Here is an 18506-nt window from a genome sequence, read left to right as displayed (position 1 = left end):
AAATTTAAATTTGTTTACAAAGTCTATTTAATGGATTTTAAATAAATAATTTAATAGTTATTCAATTCTGTCGAAATGCCAAAGAACAAGTTATTATCATTCACAATTTGTCAAAAATGTCAAGATTGTTGCAAATTTGTAAAAGATGTTTATTAGTTACGATTGAAAATTTATGAATCTTTTTATCCTAAAATCGATTTGTTTTCAAGCCAGAGTTCTCAATAAAATCCATTAAACAATTACTACTTGAGCACTTATAATCATTTAGTCTTCATTAGCGTCACCATAAATCTCGTGGAAATTTATTGTTTAACGTTTTTGATATCGTGGTCAGCCTTGTATTGCAAATTAAATTCTTTGTTTTTTTCTTTTCTTCATCGTCTGTTCTCTATTTATTTTTACATGAATTTTACTCCTCGATGACATGAACTGGGTAGAGCATGCTCCAGATTCACGTATAATAATAATAATATGAAGTAGATGTACATAGAAAATGTAGGTTGAAAGAGCGTGAGTTACTTGACAAAAGTCCTTGTGATATAAGAAACGCAACTTTCGATAGATCTTTTGGACTATAAGTATATCGGTATTTCTTAGGAAATCTCGTAAATTCATTTGAAATTCGTTTAGGACTCTCGTTGTCGCTGTGGGCGGAGTTAGATGCAATTTTAAACGAATCTATTTGATACAAATTTTTCTTCACCTTATATATTGTAAAACTGTTGCAAGTTGACACCTCAAGAAAATTCTAATACACTTGGCAATAAAAATCTATTTTAAAGAAATAAAAAAGAAAAAAAAATTTCACTTTAACTATATTTATTTTTGGAAAGAATTTTTATATTTTTAAAAATTATTGAATTTTTTTTTTGAAATTTTAATGTATAAGTTAATTATTTTCCATACTTTTTTTCTTTGACAATAGCTTTAATAAATTTTAATTTATTATTTTTTATTTAATTTAATTTCTTAAATTTTAAAAATTTTGTAATTAATTTTATATTATTTAATTTTCAGGTTGATAATATTGGACAATGGAAAATTAGTCAGATCGCAGGAAATATTAATCCAGTATTTATTAAATAATGCCAGAACAAAGTATGCAAGGATAAATTTGGAAATTGTTAAATTGGTTCGTAGATCTTTTTTAATATTCTAATTATACCTACATAAAACATCATTATTTAATTGTTTGAAAACCATGTTTAAATTTTTATTATTATTATTAGTATTACTATTGTATTATATTTAAATATATTATAGTTATATTATAATATATAATTATAATATATAATTATAATATATAAAAAAATATATAAAATAATATTGAGTTAAATTAAGGGAAAATGATATTTTTCAACTTAGTTGATTCTGGCGAAAAATATATAAATTATTATCGCGGATGTTAATTATATTTTCGAGCAGTTTTAGAAATAATTTATTTTCGTTTAACGGAGAATGGACATTGAGATTTATGAATTCAAACTTATTAAATGAGCGGCTCTCAATTATTGTGAGCTCTACTCCGAAGTCATCTAATATATACTCTTAGAAGTGGAGGCAATTCGCGGATATAACTTTATGAATCTATTTAGACGTGGGGGTGAAAAATGATGGGGTCGTTGGCTTAGACTCTCCTTCTCTCTTATGACTTACAATTTTCAACTGTATCATCAGTTTCTTCACACACGGCACCTGTCGTGTGCGAGTATTTCTTCCTTCAAGTTCAACCTTGAATCAATCTCTCAATTTTTCTTTTTCTCTATTGAAAAATCATTATTTCAAAATAATGTTTTTTACGTTTTCCATGAATATTTCTTTATCTGTCTTTCTTCAATATCAACATACGTTTAATCGTGATTAAATTAATTTCAGTAAAAAAAATTTCTTTAACAAGAAAAAGTGTTGAAATTAAAAAATTAAAATTTCTTAATTTATAAAAATTTAACTAATAGCGGTAATATTTATAAAAATATTATTTGTTGAAATTTTTATTTCTTGTATTTCGCACATACTACTATTTTTTGAGAGAGGTACTCTCGCTGAATTTTTGTGATGATGTTAAATAAAAACTATATTGTATAACGTACCTGTTGATATCGGAGTCTGAACTTGATCTTGAAATATTACGTGCTCGAGGATCGGCATATTTTTTTCGCGGTCTTACAGACAATTTATGTTTGGCAGCCGAACTATCCAATCGATCACTGACTTCACCGACTTCTAATTCAGGATCTAGTTTCAATTTCCTAAAATAAAAAAATGTCAAACTCTTCTTCAGAATTGTTTCTCAATTTTCTTCGTTAATCCTTTCGTTGATTTTATTTTAGTTCCATGCAGCGTTGCGAATTCAAATATATTATTAATTCAAAAAAGCAGATGATTTTTCATTATTCTTCTCTCGTTAGTCGTTGAATTATTTTTATTGTTGCTATTCTTCTTATTATTAGTATTAATTATTAATAAATTATTATTCATTTTTATTAGGTATTATTATTATTATTATTATTGTTAGGATTAATTGAAAATAAATAGATTTAAGGGAAAAATAGTTGAATTTAATTGTATTTTTATTTTAAAAAATTTCGATAATCGAAAATTTTTGGCAAAATTTTCAAGTTTGTTAGAATTTGAAAGCAATTAGATTATTTGCTATAATTATTATTAGCGTACAAAGCGATTAATTATATTTTTTAATTAGATAACTGCCAAAAATTAATTTTCAGACACTTGCTTGAATTATTTGGTTAAATTTTAATTAAAATCTTTTCGATATTATATGAAATTTCGTTTTGTTTTTCGTTTCGTTAATATTTCCGGTCTTTCGTAATATTCCTTTGACGAGTGTAACGGTTTTGAAGATGTTAGGAAATTGCAAAATGAGACGAGTACTATTACCGTCAGAGGAGTTGATGTAAAAGCTAAAATAGAATTATTATAGAAGCGAAATGACGAGTATTTTTCATGTGATTTTTATAATTTTTTATAATTCAGTAAATTAATGGAAAATTGATTTTCGAATTGTTTAATATCTAATTTAATTTACTTTTTGTATTGAAGACTCTCTAAAAGTTAATAACGGGGGAAAAATTATTTATAATATATAATAATAAATAATAATACATAATAAAATTTAAATAAATTAATAATTCTCATATTGTTGGAAATGATTTTTTATAAGCGGTAATATAATTATTATTTTCGTGTGTAGAATAGTTGTTAAATGACTCTGAAGTATATAGACTCGCTGAGATCGTAAAAATATGTTTTCAAAAATAAACAGAAAAAAATATCCAACGGAGCAATGATCTTTTCTGTTTCACGTCACACAATAAGTCTAGATGCGTCATTTTTCAATTTTACGTGCTTATATCGTTAACACTGTTTCAAAGCATCACCATTTATCTTTCTTTGGATTTTATGATCTGTGGATCGTTAATTTTCACATATTATGATGCACCAGAGTTTGAACAGCGTGCATTTCTTTTTGTTTACTAAAAAAAAATCCACTGCTGGAAGCTTTCAAAGGAGATTGTTGATAAATTCATGAATAGCATCAATCTTACACTTGTTTATTGAAATTTCTCCCATATATACACTTTTGAAAAAATGTAAGTTTTCATTTACAAAACAAAAGCAAAAAAAAAAAATCATGAAAATAATTTTTTTTAAGAAACTGTTTTAGAAAACAATAATAAATTAATAAAAGAAAATTAAATAATTCGATTTTGTAGATTTGTTGTTATTGAAAAAATTAATTTATTATTATTTTAATAACAAAATTTTTTAAAAATAAAAACAAAAATACAAATTTGTATATTTAAAAAACAAATTCGTATTTTTTTAATATCTTAAGGGGCTGCGTGTTTGTGTAAAATTAACAAAAGAAAATACTGAAAAATATTTTTTTGATTATTGATGCATTTATTTATTGTACAAGTTTACTGTACAATTTTTTTTTTTAATATTTGCTAAATTAACATTATGATTTCTTTTAGGAGTGATTATAATTAACACTTAGATGTAATATTATTTAATATACGCAGAAAATAATTAAATTCTATAAACAATAAAATAAATTAATATATAAACAGAAGTAAATTCTAAAATGTTTCTCTTTTTCTTGAAAGGTGCAAACTGACATTTTCGGAAATTGTCAAAGAAGCTTCGGAAACTCTCATTGTTTCTGATATTCAATATGTTGCTTTATATTTGTTTTTTTTTCATATGAAGATATAGAAAGTTCATATAGTAAATCGCGAGATTCATGTGGCTGGCTGTCTGTTATCGTTAGATGCGTTATTCTCTATGGTTAGCTATTTTTAGAAAGCCAAAATTAACACGCTGCCAAAATAGCAATGCAACACACTCATATATGTACACATTTGTACTCACACGCACACTCACACACTTATAAGTCGAATGTGCCAGCGAACTCCGATATTTGCATTGGCATTTTTTTCTTTCTTAAGCATTAAATTTTTTTTTATTTTTTTGCTTTTCTTTGATGAATACTCAAACGAAACGTTGCTTACTTTGAATCCCCATATTCGACGGCTTCGACGATTTCACCGACATCCACTGAAAAGTTGCCCTCAGCGAACTCCTTAACGACCACGTAGTTTTCTGATTTCTGAAAGCAAAAAAATGAAAAGAATTTTACGTCAATCACTGCGATGATTTGCGTCTTTTTTCTTGAAACATATGATTTTTTTGTACTTAGTGTTATTTTTGTTCAGAGTATAACATATTCTAAAATTAAGTTTTAGATTCGTTATACCTGAAAATGAAACAGAGATATATTGTTTTAGAAACATTTTAAGAACAAAAACTGTTTCTATACTTAGTTTTAAAAGGAGAATATTTTTTTTCTAATAAAAAGATAAAATTATCAAATTGGCGCTTTTTCGATAAATTTAGGAGAAAAATTTTAATTACCCTCTCGCTACTACTCTCGCGATAGATATTACAAATCTTCCGGAAGCTGGGTGTATTTTCCCGGCTGTCAACGCATCCAACGGATTTGTCAGACTTAGACAAAGTAACGCCGATGCTTTCCAGCCTCTCAAAATTTTCGAGTATTGATTCATCGAAACTACTAGTATTCGTTATAGGAATTGGTCCATTGAAAGTAGATAGCATCTCAGTATCAATATCCTCTTCTCTAGCGACAGGACAACAATACATTGAAAATCGATGAGCAGCTGGTTTATTCATTCTCAATGCTGAAAATACATTAAGCGGTTCAAAATGATGAATTCCATCTTCATCTAAAACTGTATAGGCAACTTCTCCGGTTAATACACTTCTCGCAGCTTCCCTTGGTACAACACACTGAAATCCTTGCTTTAAAATCATAAATATTGACGATGGCCTATGACTCCTTCTCATCAGAAACTCCTCAATAGCGAGACTATTCTCAGCATGTAATAAAGATGTTGGAACATCAATAGATGACTGCAGTGGACCTTCCTCGGGAACTATCATCAAAGCAGCACTCTCGCGGACCAATGTCCTTAAAACTGGATCCGATCTCGCTAATTCTGGATCACTGCAAAGATCACCGAGTGCCGATATAAATTGTGGTCGTTCCTCTGCTAATTTTCTCATCACTGTTAATCTCTTAAGAATGTCTAGTGTCACTTTGTCGCCTGCTAAAACTCTCGTTGATTTCTCATCGCTGAGAACTGCCAAAAGGCTACTTGCCGTTGATGTCATTCCCAAAGCTCTAGCCAAACCCACAGCCTGAAGAAGCATTTCCTTAACTTTTGTACCTTCGTCATTCAACAATTCCTTTACTCGAAGTTCACTTGATTCTCTAACTGCTTGTACAATCGCTTTATGTACCGTTTCTGCAGCTTCTTTTTCCGTTTCAACACTCGCTACTTCCTCTGATACCTTCTTCAAAACCCGGGAAAGTAAATCCGGATCTCCCTTTGACATTGCTCGAAAAGCAGAACCAACAATATCACTGCCATGCTCTTCTTCTAAAACTTGAAAGAGTTTTTCAAGAACAACCTCATCCTTCATTGAACAATTCATTAATGTGGATTTTAAAATATCCACTTTATTGTAATTTGCCTCAGCCAAATCGGTGAGAACCTGTCGACACAAAAGGCTACGATTTCGTGGAATTAAAAGAATTCGAAGTACCTCGTCTACTGATTCATCCATGTTTACTGATTTCTGTCTTAGGAGAACGTTAAAAGCCTCACTGATCGATGATAAAACTATATCTTGACCGTTTTCGATTTTATCATTCGTGAGAGTGACAACTGCCGCCGAAATGGCTGTTTTTACTGTAACTTGCAACCAATCATCTTCATTAATTTCCTCCTCAGACGTTCCATTCGTTAGAATTAAAGAATTACCATTTACCAAATTATTTACTTTAGTTTCTTCAAACTCTAAATACCGGTGGTTTTGTTGTCCATTTTGTTGATGTGCAACTTTTCTAGATAAATCCCCATTTTGCAGATTTCCATTATGCAAATTATGTTTAGTTTGATTTCGAACTTCGCCATTTTGACATTGCTGAACAATTTTCTTGCTCGATTCTCCATTTTGGAGATTTTGAGAAAAGTCTAATTGTTTGGAAATAGTTTGTTCTCCATTCATCATACCTCTTTGACTTTGTTGTTGAACAATATTTTTGGCTAATTGAGCAACAGTTGAAACAACTTGAGCCATTTTGACAGCAGAACTACCGCGAAGTCCGAGTTTTTCAGCAATTACAAGTGCTTGCTCAAGAGTAACTGCCTGTGGATCAACGTCAACATCCACGTTTGGTAAATCTGTGGATATTTTCCTTCCAACTGACATTCCAGCTTTGGATAATTCTTGAAGCATTCGGGAATCAATGCACGATTCACCGTGGTGTTGTGCTGAGGCATTGAAGTGTAAATGCTGAGGTCTCAATAGACGGAGCTCCTCCGGTGTCACTTCAAAACCTTGAACTGAAAATTCCAATTCTCCTTCTGGAGTATCTGTCAAGTCAGGAGCGACAAATCTTGGTCCTTCTTCAGTTTGAACAATCTGACCAGGTACGAAAATCACTCCATGCTCGCTGGATTCGACAACACGACCAGGAACAAATCTAGGTCCATCGGGAGTGTCAACCACTTGCCCTGGAACAAATCTGGAACCTTCATCTTCAATTGATATCACTTGTCCAGGAATAAACGTAGGTCCAGCTTTGGTTTCGACTATTTGACCTGGAACAAATCTCGGACCTTCTGCTGTCTCGATCGTTTGACCTGGAACAAATTTTGTACCCGCTCGTGTTTCCACCATTTGACCTGGAACAAACTTGGGTCCAGTGCTTGTATCAACAACTTGTCCTGGAACAAATTGTTCCCCCTTTTCTGTCATTACTATTTGACCTGGAAGAAATCCATCTTCAGTCATTACTCCAGGTACAAATCGAGGACTATCTTTTCCACCTCGAACCAATTGTCCTGGAACTATTCTTTCACCTTTGGGAAACTTTTGTGCACTCTCAGGAATAAATTCAACGCCTTTTTCTGTTTGCACCATGTGACCAAAGATTTCTTGTTGCTGAAAATGTGAGATTGCATTTGCAGTTTTTGGATCGATTGCCAGTCCCATTGGAGTTGCTTCTAGGTATACAACTTCGTTGATGTTTTTAGCTGCTGCAAATTGAAGACCATCTTTTCCAATTGTTGTTAAGCCAGGAACAAATTTTTCTCCCTCCTCTGTCTTTACCATTTGACCTTGAACGAATTTTAAACCTTGAGGTGTATTCATCGTTGTACCGGGAATAAATTTCAATCCTTCGTCTGATTCCAATGAAATACCAGGAACAAAACAAGATTCTCCTGATTTTTGAATAACACTTTGACCTGGAATAAAACGGGCACCTTCTGTAGTTAACATCGTTTGTCCAGGGACAAATTGATCATCACCAGTTGGTGTCTTGAGACATTGTCCTGGAACAAATTCCCATGAATCATGAATTTGAACACTTTGGCCAGGAACAAAAAGTTGTTCTCCATGTTGATCAGTGACTGTTTGACCGGGCATGAATTTGGTACCTTGAGACATTGAGATCGTCTGACCAGGTACGAAATTACCATCAGTTGTTACTTGACCTGCGACGAATTTTGGACCTTCTTTTGTCAAAACAGTCTGACCGGGAACAAATTTCGCACAATCGTTTACGTGAATCGTTTGACCTTGAACAAATTGTTCTCCATTCTTTGTTGCCAGTGTTTGACCTGCAACAAAGACTGGAGTCATTTTGCCACTTTCCTCAGGAATTGAAATAATTTGACCGGGAATTAGCATTGGTCCTTCGGGTGTCTTAACCGTGAAACCAGGAACGAAAACATCTCCCTTGGGAGTTTGTAAAGTTTGTCCCGGTACAAAAATAGGACCCGTGGGAGTTTGAATTGTTTGACCAGCAATGAATTTCTGTGCTGAATTGATGTCCAATTTTAGGCCTTTGACTTTAAGAATTTCGATTTTTTCTCCTTTATCAAAATTCTGAATTAAAGTGGGAATTTCCTCGACTTTTGGTAAAATTTCAAGAGCATCTTTATCGGTCGCGAATTTTTCAACATTCATTGTTGATTTCAAATCGTCTAATGGAATATTTTTCAATGCCTCCTGAAGTTGTGGTTCGGGTTCCAGTGTTAGGGGGGCAAATGGTTGCACAACTGATATGGCCTCGAATCCTCCAGTTTTTTCCGCTATTGGAGTTTGGGTTGATCCTAGGAGAGTTGCTTCCAAGTCGACAATTTGTGGTTTAACATTGACAGGTTCTGGGATTTGATCAACAATTGGAATGCCTTCTTGAATGATTCCATTATTGCCAAAAGTCGTCCAATCGCAAGATTGATTTAGAGGTTTTATCCAGTCTCTCCATTCACCGGAAGACATGACTAAACTTCCTCTTGATCTCGCATGTCCAATATCGACATGCTTCCAATCAACTAATTTATCATCTTTCTCTTCTTTTATACTTCTTAGCTTCAATTGTTTCGCTGTTTTTAGTTCCTCCTCCTCGGCTGCTTTTTCTTTATCTTCGAAAATTTTTTTAGCATAGTTCAAACCCGATTGTCGTTTTCTCTTTTTCTTTTTTACTTCCGATTCCTGTTTTTCCCTCTCCTTGATAACATCATCACGTGGTCCAAATCCATCGTAAAGTTCATTGAAATTGTCTAAATCCTTAAAATCAACTGCAACATTTTTACCTTGTTTCAATCTAAGTAGAACGGTATCGCAATCTCTTGAAAGCATTACATCGCGCACATCACCATCGCGTACGGCAGCTTCAAGACGCGCTGGAAAAACAAGGCTACATCTTCTCTCACCCACTGTATAGACAAAATTACATTGTTCCTCTTCGGGTGATGTTTCTTTTGCTGTGAGTAATTCACGTAGGGCTTTCTGTTGTTCACCTTCACCTTCCAAAATTGGAAATATATAGCGATAGTCTTTTAAAACGACATGTTTTTTCTTTTCACCAAGAATTAAACCACCAGTGAAATGATGTTGACCTTGTCCTGATGAGGAACTGGTAATTTTACATTTTGATTTGTCGTGCGTGTGAACACCCAAAAGAACCGGAATGTAGTGATGAGTTGGTAATCCATAGGATTTACCAGTGATGCGACAAAAACGTTTTGCATCAGCTGGACTTATTGGTGGTAATAGGGGAAAGTAATTTGGTTTTGGAAGACCTCTACTTCTACCTGTGATCCTGCAGTAAGACATCTTTTTGGGATTTAAATTAATTGTTTCATGATCTTCAACATGATATGATTTTTTTTTGTCGTTATATAATGATAATGGAACAGAATTTGATTGTTTAGTTTTTGATTGGTAGATGATAATGATAATTGGTAAATACTTTTTGTTAAAAAAACTTAATCGTTAGTGAAACGTATTTGTTTGGTAATTATTCTTAGCTTTTAATTTTTTTCCTGATAATCATTTAATAGATTTGAATCTTGAATTGGATCTTAATATAATCATTTTAATTTTTGTCAAATTTTATTATTTTGTAAAATTTCTAGAATTTAATTAATTATTGTTTTCTATTCTTTGGTAAATCATAATCGCTGGTTACTTTTTTAATCATTTGATATAGATCTTAATGGGAAATTTTTAGATAAATTGGCCGTTGATTTTTAAAATCGAATTCCGGAATTTCAGTTGTCATTTGACTGAAAATGATTCTTAATCACTCGATCACAATCTCTCGATGATGCTAATTGTAAATGAATCCTTAATTCTGGAACGTCATTTTTCAATACTTCTTATAACACAAAATCACAGATTGCATGAATTTTTGTTTTTATTAAAACTCATTGTCATTTTATTACAACTTAATATTATAGATGACAAAAAAATACGTAGAGAACACAAAAAAATACAAATCGAAATTATGAAATCAAAATCGTAATAACAAAATTAAGATAACTTTAGAAGAACTTTTTCCTAGAATTTGTTTGATTATACTTGATTGTAAAATTCGTAATTGATTCAGAATTGAAAGAAACATTTTTGTCCTTTTTGGTTCATGATGATTCAAAATGAAAAGGGTTGCATTACTTTCACTTGGAGGAGTAACAGTTATTTTTGCTTTCAAGATGCCTGCGAGATTCCAATGGGGCGCACACGATCATCTGGTAGTTGGCCAATTCGCAAATTTTCCATGCGTGAAAAAAATGTCAAATGGCACACTGCAATGCATTCAAATAATCTGATTCATTGATTGTTTTGATTGGTTCGAATTATCCAGTCGTCATTCCTCTTTTTCTGTGACTTAACGTCGTCGTGTCAATTAAGATTAAAGGAAGACGCTTTTGTCTGTTTTTGAAAATTTAAGGAATTGATTCTCATTTAGTGGCCAACAATTTCGACACGGTTCCGACACTTTAATTCCTAACATTAATACTCAAGTGTCAACTTGCCACAATTATTTCTATCTCTGCACGACATTTAGTTTTCTACATATATGTATATTTATTATAAAGAGGGAATATAAAAACGAAAAAAAATTCAAAATCAATGAGATCAGATTAATGGACCCGTCGTTGTGTCCTTGTGGTTTCGTTTTCTTCTCATGGACAATTTCTTTTTATAAAATATATACAGGAAGACTTGTGTAGCATTTTTTTTTCTCTCAGTCAGAGTAGCCTTTTTGTATCTGTACACCGTGTTTTCTTTTTTTTTTTTTTATTATTATTATAAGTTAAAATATTTCAATTGTTCGGTGATGCATTCTCTCATGGTCTCGTTTCGAGGCCCCCCGAAAAGTGTTTTGCGATTCGCGGCGAACGCCAGACTACTAGATGCACGAAGTTACTAAGAGTCGTTTGCTTGGCGAGTTTCTCTCTCTCTCCCCTCGACCAGAAATAACTTTTTCAATACAACTTTAGAACCGAATACAAACTCCCGTAATGAACGCAAGTTAAGATCAGTCCAAGTATATATATTATATTAGTTTCTGTAAAAAGCATTAGACAAAAGTTATACCCCATCTTAAACCGACATTTAGTAATTTTATTGTAGAAACTCAGGCAGACTTTAAAAAAATTCTTTGTTAAATATTTTGATTGGTCTAATTGTTTTAATTTTCTAAAGTTATTGAATAGATTGTTAGGATTTTATTTTAATGGATGAAATGTTTATATGACTTAGTGATTACTGTTCCATTGAGGGTTGTTTAGCCCTAGAAGCTTTTTCTTTAATAAATAAATAATGTTCTGAAAACTATAAAATAGTAATGATTATAAAAGTATTTGTAACAATCTTTGAATTATTTGAGAACATAAATACAAGTGGAAAAGCCTAAACGATTGAAGTGATGCGTGTGATAAATTGGTTGAAGGGCCAACTAGACCGAGTAAGAAAATTCACATAAATTCACGCCCCGTTTTTCTGACACCATTCTCTCATAATATTGTTTTAATTCAATGTATTAGCTTCCAAGTTTTCATCCCAATTTAATCTCGCGAAGCCTCTATACATCACTCTTCACGGAAGGTACTAAAATTTTTTCCTTTTTCTTTTTGGAAATTATTTTTGATTGTTTTTAATTTATGGCGTTTGTTTTGCGCGGAAAATGCAATAAAAGAAGTATAATATTAAATTAAATTTATTAAAATTTAAAGTGCATCGGTATAATTTAATCACGAATATAATTCATTCTTGAAATTTTATGAGATAATAAAGGTATTCGATTTACGATCTCTTAGTGTGGAAAATTTACGAGTCATCTATCCTTTGTATATCTTGACAAAGTCAAGAGAACATATGAGCGACCAATTGTTGGCAATAGGTCATTGCATAAATTTTTATTTCAAACTGAACAAGAAACAACAAGCATAATCTATAAATGGTATTTAGTTTTCGTATTCTGTTGAAATTCTCCAGAAAAATTTTATTTTACATACAATTTATAATAATAATTCTAAAGTTTTTAAGACTTTTTTTGAAAGAAAATAAATTAACCATGAACTTTAGTCGATAATTATATAGATAAGTGATACCCTATTGGCTCGACTTTATAGTACGTGATTTTGATAAACAGCCAAAAACCACAATTTCTGAAAAGTTATATCTTAAAGATCTTCAAACGTTATTTGAAGTTTATTTGTGAACTATATTCAAATCTTTAAGTATTATAATGATTTTCTTTTTGAGTCACGCGCGCACGATATAATGATTTTTTGCAAACAATTTTTTAAAATAGAATTAGAAATTATCCAAAATACAAATAAATAATAAAAGCACGTACTTTCTATTTTTACAAATGAAAATTTTAATGAGCGATTATTATTTTTAACCAAAATTCAATACATATATGTATAATTGCGCTTTCACAAATTTTAAATATTTGCAACACACCTGTCAGGATTAATCATTCATGACTTTGAGCATCAATTTTACACGCGAACTTCACCTTCTGTTTTGTGAATTCCGCAAAGAATGTTGTGTGTGTGTTTTTTTTTAGAAACATTCAAAAATAATTTATTACCGGACATGAAAATTTTATCAGAGGCAGTATTGTTTATTCAGTCTACAGCCAGTTGACTTTTATAAATTAGTGCAAATGCGCCAGTTTAAATTTCACGTGTTGAATGGAAATATAGGTGAATTAAATATTAGAAAAAAATTGTCACGTCAAAAAAAAAATCAGTCGGAGAAGGGTTTCGTGGTTGTTAAAATTCATTTTAATTACAAACCGTTATACAGTTTCTATGGTAACGGTTCCTATACACGGAGAAAAATGGAAAACAAAAATAAAGTAATTTTTACTGTACTTACAAAGTAAATCCTAAACTGTTTTGGAAAGTTTAGTTTTTACTTTGTAACTATAGTAAAAGTTATACTTGATATTCTTTTCCATGTATGGCAACGGTTCTATAGTAATTTTGCATCATTGAGCAATTGTAAGTAGTATAAGTAAATGCCAAGTCAGCCAATATTCGATTATTATTCATAATTAAAGAAATAATTGTTATTTTATATAATAATTATTTCGTTGTTTATAAAAAACAAAAAAAATTGATTTAAAATTATATGTGTACCTATTCTTTTTTGGGATTTGAGAGCACATTTCCTAATTATACTTTGAATTTATTATTTGTTTTTTAGAAAAATTGCAAATGTCTGGACTCGATTGTAATAAACGAACCTGACAGATTGCTAACAAGGAAGATGGAAGCCTCAATGAAGCATTGAATTTTTGGCATAAACATCCGCGATTCTTGGGTGTGATTGAATGATTTAGCTGGAGACATAAAGCTCAACTGCACTTTCTACTCGTGGGTTCGAAAAATGTAAGTCAAAACAAAATTTTGCTAGCTTTTTAGTATAAAATAGAGTCAATGTACTCTCTGTTTTTTTTTGTTTTTGTTTCATTATAATTAATTATAATGAATTATAATTAATTATTTAATTAATATTTAACTGGAAGCATAAACATTTTTTTCTATATACATAAAATGAAAAAGATATATATCTTGAAAAATTTATAAATTACAATTTGAATGCTTTTCTCTGGAATCGAATGAAAAATTGTGCGAAATAGATTAATTGAAAGTGCGTGTGTTTTAAGAGTGATTAGATTCCGGTAGAGAGTGAAGATTTTGGCAAAGTTTCAAATTTTCACCTATATGCCTTTGCAATGTGAATTTAGTTTAATTTAGATGGTGGGATCTGTGACGTAATATGTTTGGGAAGTTACTACTATCGTATCCTCTCTTGTTAGACACAACTTGACTGCGGGTAGCGTTTCGAATCGGGAGTATATAATTTTTAATCTTATACGGTAAATACTGATTAAATTTCTTTGAAAATTAAAAAAAAACAAAATTTCTCTTTCTAAATATCGTAAAAATTGTTAGGTTTTAAATTTAAAGAGGTTTAAATTTTTGTTAATAACAAAATTTTTTACTTACTTTGGAAGTTTCTTCTACATGCGTCGATGTTATTTCCTGAACGGTCGTCGAACCCCTCACTAAAGTACGACTTAAGGTTGCCGAAAATTCTGAAAATAATAAATTTAAATTTAATACTTTTTTTTTAATTCAAAAATGAAGAATAGAATTTAAAAAAAAGAACTTTTTATGTGAAATACAATAAGTACCTGTTTTTCTACCGGCCATGACGTTACGAGTTGCGATTCGTCATTATTCTGAAACAAATGAATTTTCATTTATGAAAATTAATTTTTATTAACAATTGATAATTGTTGATTAAACATATTATTAATTATTATTTAGCTAATATTTATTTACGTGTAAACGGTTAATATCAAATTTCTTTAATTGAAAGTGAAAAAACAATGTTTAGAAGGCATTATTTAATTATCAAAATAACTATCTTTTAAATCAATTTAAAAAAATTTGATTTAATATAAAGTTTTTTTTTATTTTTTGCAAAGTTAACAACTTTCAAAAATTTCTTAAATCTTGTCAGTGTCGCCACCTTGTAATAAGAGAAGGAAACGAAATATATTTTGGGTTTTTATTTTTGGTCCCGCTGTAGAATTGAAACGTTGAGGTTGATAACTTATCGACGCAAAGTTAGTAGAATTAATTCAAATTATTAATTATAATTATTTTTTAATTTATAAAAGATTATTGAAAAATTAATAAATAAATAGAAAATTTAATAATTAGTCTAACGCCGCCTTTTTCCTTCTTTTGCAAAATTGATTGAAATTTTGACAGTGTTCTGTTTCTTTTCTCTTTTTTTTCCTGAAAATGAAGATTAGAGGAGGAAGTTTATAATCAAAAATTGATGATCGATAAAAAGGAACATAAAAAATCAAACAATTTAAACGTTGAAGCTTGACGAGTAGTTTTAACAAAATCTATTTCCGACACGAGAAACGGAACTCGTTGAGGATTGGCTGGCGTTTAGGTCTGCGCGGTTGGCCGCATTTTCATCTCTTTTAATCAGTTAATTAGGTCACGTTCGTTATATCAATTTTGATCTTTTTTCAAAAATTTCATCACTAATCAATTATTGACTCCATCATAAATAAATAAATATATATAAAAGAAATTTTAAACCACACTGAAAAAAAATTTATCTGATTCAAATAATCGGTTACTTGGCTATTATTAAATAAATTTTTTAATTAAATATTTGAACTGGAAAAATTAGATTATTCTCATTTTTTTACACAAATTAAGAAAATTTGAAAATTAAAAAAAAATATTTGTTTTCTTTTGAGATTAATCTGATAATGTAAAGTTACAACAAATCAGCAAACAGTTTTCTTCGATTGGGACAATTGCCAAAAAACTTTTCGCTTGTGTTTCTTTATGGCAAATTCATCTGTTCTTCTACTCTTTAGTTTTGTTACTTCCTATAGAAATTATTTTTGTTTGGAAATTTAAAAAAGGAAAAAAAACTAAATTTCAAAGAAATTTCTTTAAATTATTTTTTTTTTTTTTTGAAAAAGTGTAAAATTTCTAAGAGGAAATTTTTTTTCTAAACAATTAATGATATCTGTTTTACATTAACTTATAGAGTGGGTGAAAAATTTGGCCTTCATACTAGAAACGTCGCCAATTTGAATTGGATACTTTTGACTCTCTCAATAGTGTGCCAGGAAAATAGAGCCACATCTATTTCATGAAGGACCTTGAAATTTATTCATTTTTGAACGAATTTCATGATCATGTCATAAATCTGACTAATTAACATGTAAATTAGTCGCTCCCCCCCCTCTCTCTCCTTTCATATCTCTTTGATATACAATGTTGAAATTTTCATATTTTCCTTATTTTTCTTCTTTTCATCATATTTCTACACATAAATTTTGAATCTCTCTCTCCCTCGTTTCTCGCGTGGCCTAATTATCAATTTAACTGGCACGGTTATGTCTTGTGCCAGTCTTCGATTGAGAAAGAAAAAAGATTTATTTACATTATTTTTGAGGAAAGTGGATCAAAAATTTTTAGCAAAAAAAAATTAAAAAAAAAATGTTTTATGCGCTAAACAAAATTTTTATTTCAAATAAATAGTTATTTAAAAAATAAAAGAAATAATTATAGTTATAGCTAATTAGTTTTGAGACATATATTTTTTTATTTATATATTATATTATATTATATTTTATATATTATATAATATTTAGAATAAAAAATTAATTATGTGCCAGGAATATATAAAAATTGATTTTTTTAGAAAATTGTTTATACAATATTTTTGGATGAATGACCGGAACAGAATAGTTAGAATGAATGAAGACATGCGCATAACTTGCGTCGCCTGTTGCTTCTATGACCTGCACAAACTCACACAATTAACAATAATTTCGAAAAGAAAAAAAATTTAACAAAAATATTTATAAAGGACGAAAGAATTAAAATACTTAAAAATGATTTAATAATTTATTATTTATTTATTGATGTTTAATATTTATCTTCATATTATTTTATAAAATCAATTTTAATTTAGTAAAAAATTATTTTCATAGGATGCGGAAGACATTGATTTGGAATGTCAACGGAAAATATTATGTATGTTATGCTGATTTATTTAAAATTTTTGGCATGTATTTACGTGTTTAAAATCAAAAATAAATAAAAATAAAATTGGCATTAAATATAAACATTTTTCTATAATTGAAATATAAATGTTTGTTAGATTTCACATACACTTTTAGCCAATTTTAATATTGAGAATGAAAAAAAATTTTAATTCTTAAATTATTAAATATAATTGAAAATAATTACAATTATTAAATCAATATTTTATTATTTTATTCTTCGTCAAATTAATTTATAATAAAACAATTTATATATTTTTTAATTATCTTTGAAAAACGAACGAATTATCTAAAATTCTTTTTTTTTCTGTGCTAAAATTACTTGATCGGGCCCAGCTGGAATTTCCAATCTGGACCCGCTATCGCGATATTTTAATTTCTTCTTCATTTTTTAATCTCTAATATAATTATTGCAGAGATTATTATTAATTTATTCTATTTCTGAATATTTATTAAAATTCTCGATTAGAATAAATTAGAAAAAATTGCAAAAAAAATCGTATAAATATATAAAGAACAAATAAAAAAACAGTCATTTGAATAAAATGAAAAAAAATGATTTAATTATAAAATCGATATTTAATTTAACCGATCCAGCGTTCGCATTATTTTAAATGGCACCTTAATTTGATACTTGCACAACATAGAAAGCACAAGAATAGAACGTTGACGAGAGCTCCGATAGCTCTCTCACGGGAGAAAAAAAAAACTCACCTCCGAATAGGAAATGGGAATTCACCGTCTCAAAAGCCGGTTGTATATAGTTGTCAACAACAATTACAGGGAATTTCGAATAAGGGGGGTGGTTAAGACAAAACGCGCGCGCGGGAAAATGACACGATTTGAAGGGCCTGCGGTTAGAACGCGATTCGCAAATAAAGTGTCTTCACTTGACTATTGTTACAATCACTTTACGTTGGGATTATATATTTTGTATACCCGCAAATAAATCGAGAGAGAGACGGTATAAGAAAGCCAGTCGACGGCTATCTCGAGACTGCTGCTACCAATGCCAGGCGCAAGGCGTCGCGACGCTTTTTCGGTTTCAACGGTTTGCTCACTCTCTCACACATCAAGTATATATTATTGTGTTGCAGATCACTAGATCACCATCTTTTAACACATGAACCAATCCATATCGAACAGTCATCATTTCTTTTCACAAACAGCCTTGACATTTTTTAATGACCTCGTGGAGACACAGAAATAAGACAAAATTTATTTCTAGGAAATTTGAAAAATTATTAAATTTTCCTAATTCAGAGCGGGCTTAGATCAATGCCAGTTAGTCCGATCATGAAGTGCGACATATATTTTTTTACAGTCTTCCAGGATGAGACTTTTTTGGTATATTCCAGAAAGATTACTTCCTAAATTAAAAAAACCAAAACTTTTTTCAAAAATTCAAAATTTATTTCAATCTATCTCAGCATCTGCTGGACCAATCAAAAAGTGTGCCATACAT

At 30.1% G+C, this 18506-nt stretch overlaps 2 protein-coding genes across 7 annotated transcripts in view; one reads left to right on the top strand and one right to left on the bottom strand.

The window, feature by feature from the left end:
* The window catches only part of LOC127284069 (alanine--tRNA ligase, mitochondrial), a 35938-nt gene extending 34806 nt beyond the window's left edge, over positions 1-1132 (top strand). For both annotated transcript variants that reach the window (XM_051309369.1, XM_051309360.1), the window contains exon 13: positions 1018-1132. In XM_051309369.1, the coding sequence (XP_051165326.1) occupies positions 1018-1086 (69 nt within the window). In that variant the 3' untranslated portion in view covers positions 1087-1132. The remainder of the gene's footprint in view (positions 1-1017) is intronic.
* LOC127284044 (obscurin) overlaps positions 1-11312 on the bottom strand; it is a 38650-nt gene extending 27338 nt beyond the window's left edge. For 3 of the 5 annotated variants that reach the window (XM_051309327.1, XM_051309340.1, XM_051309334.1), the window contains exons 1-3: positions 4939-11312; positions 4536-4633; positions 2091-2249 (exon numbers count right to left, since the gene is read on the bottom strand). In XM_051309327.1, coding sequence (XP_051165284.1) covers positions 2091-2249; positions 4536-4633; positions 4939-9738 — 5057 coding nt within the window. In that variant the 5' untranslated portion in view covers positions 9739-11312. The remainder of the gene's footprint in view (positions 1-2090; positions 2250-4535; positions 4634-4938) is intronic. The other 2 variants (XM_051309342.1, XM_051309348.1) reach the window with 2 other exon arrangements.
* Between the last annotated feature and the right edge of the window lie 7194 nt (positions 11313-18506).

The sequence above is a fragment of the Leptopilina boulardi genome, unplaced genomic scaffold (genome assembly GCF_019393585.1).
Source record: "Leptopilina boulardi isolate dan_hultmark-lab unplaced genomic scaffold, ZJU_Lbou_2.1 LbouV2_119, whole genome shotgun sequence".
In the NCBI taxonomy this organism is placed as follows: Eukaryota; Metazoa; Arthropoda; class Insecta; order Hymenoptera; family Figitidae; genus Leptopilina; species Leptopilina boulardi.
Note: the sequence above shows the minus strand (reverse complement) of the source record. Positions and strands in the feature narration are given on the sequence as shown.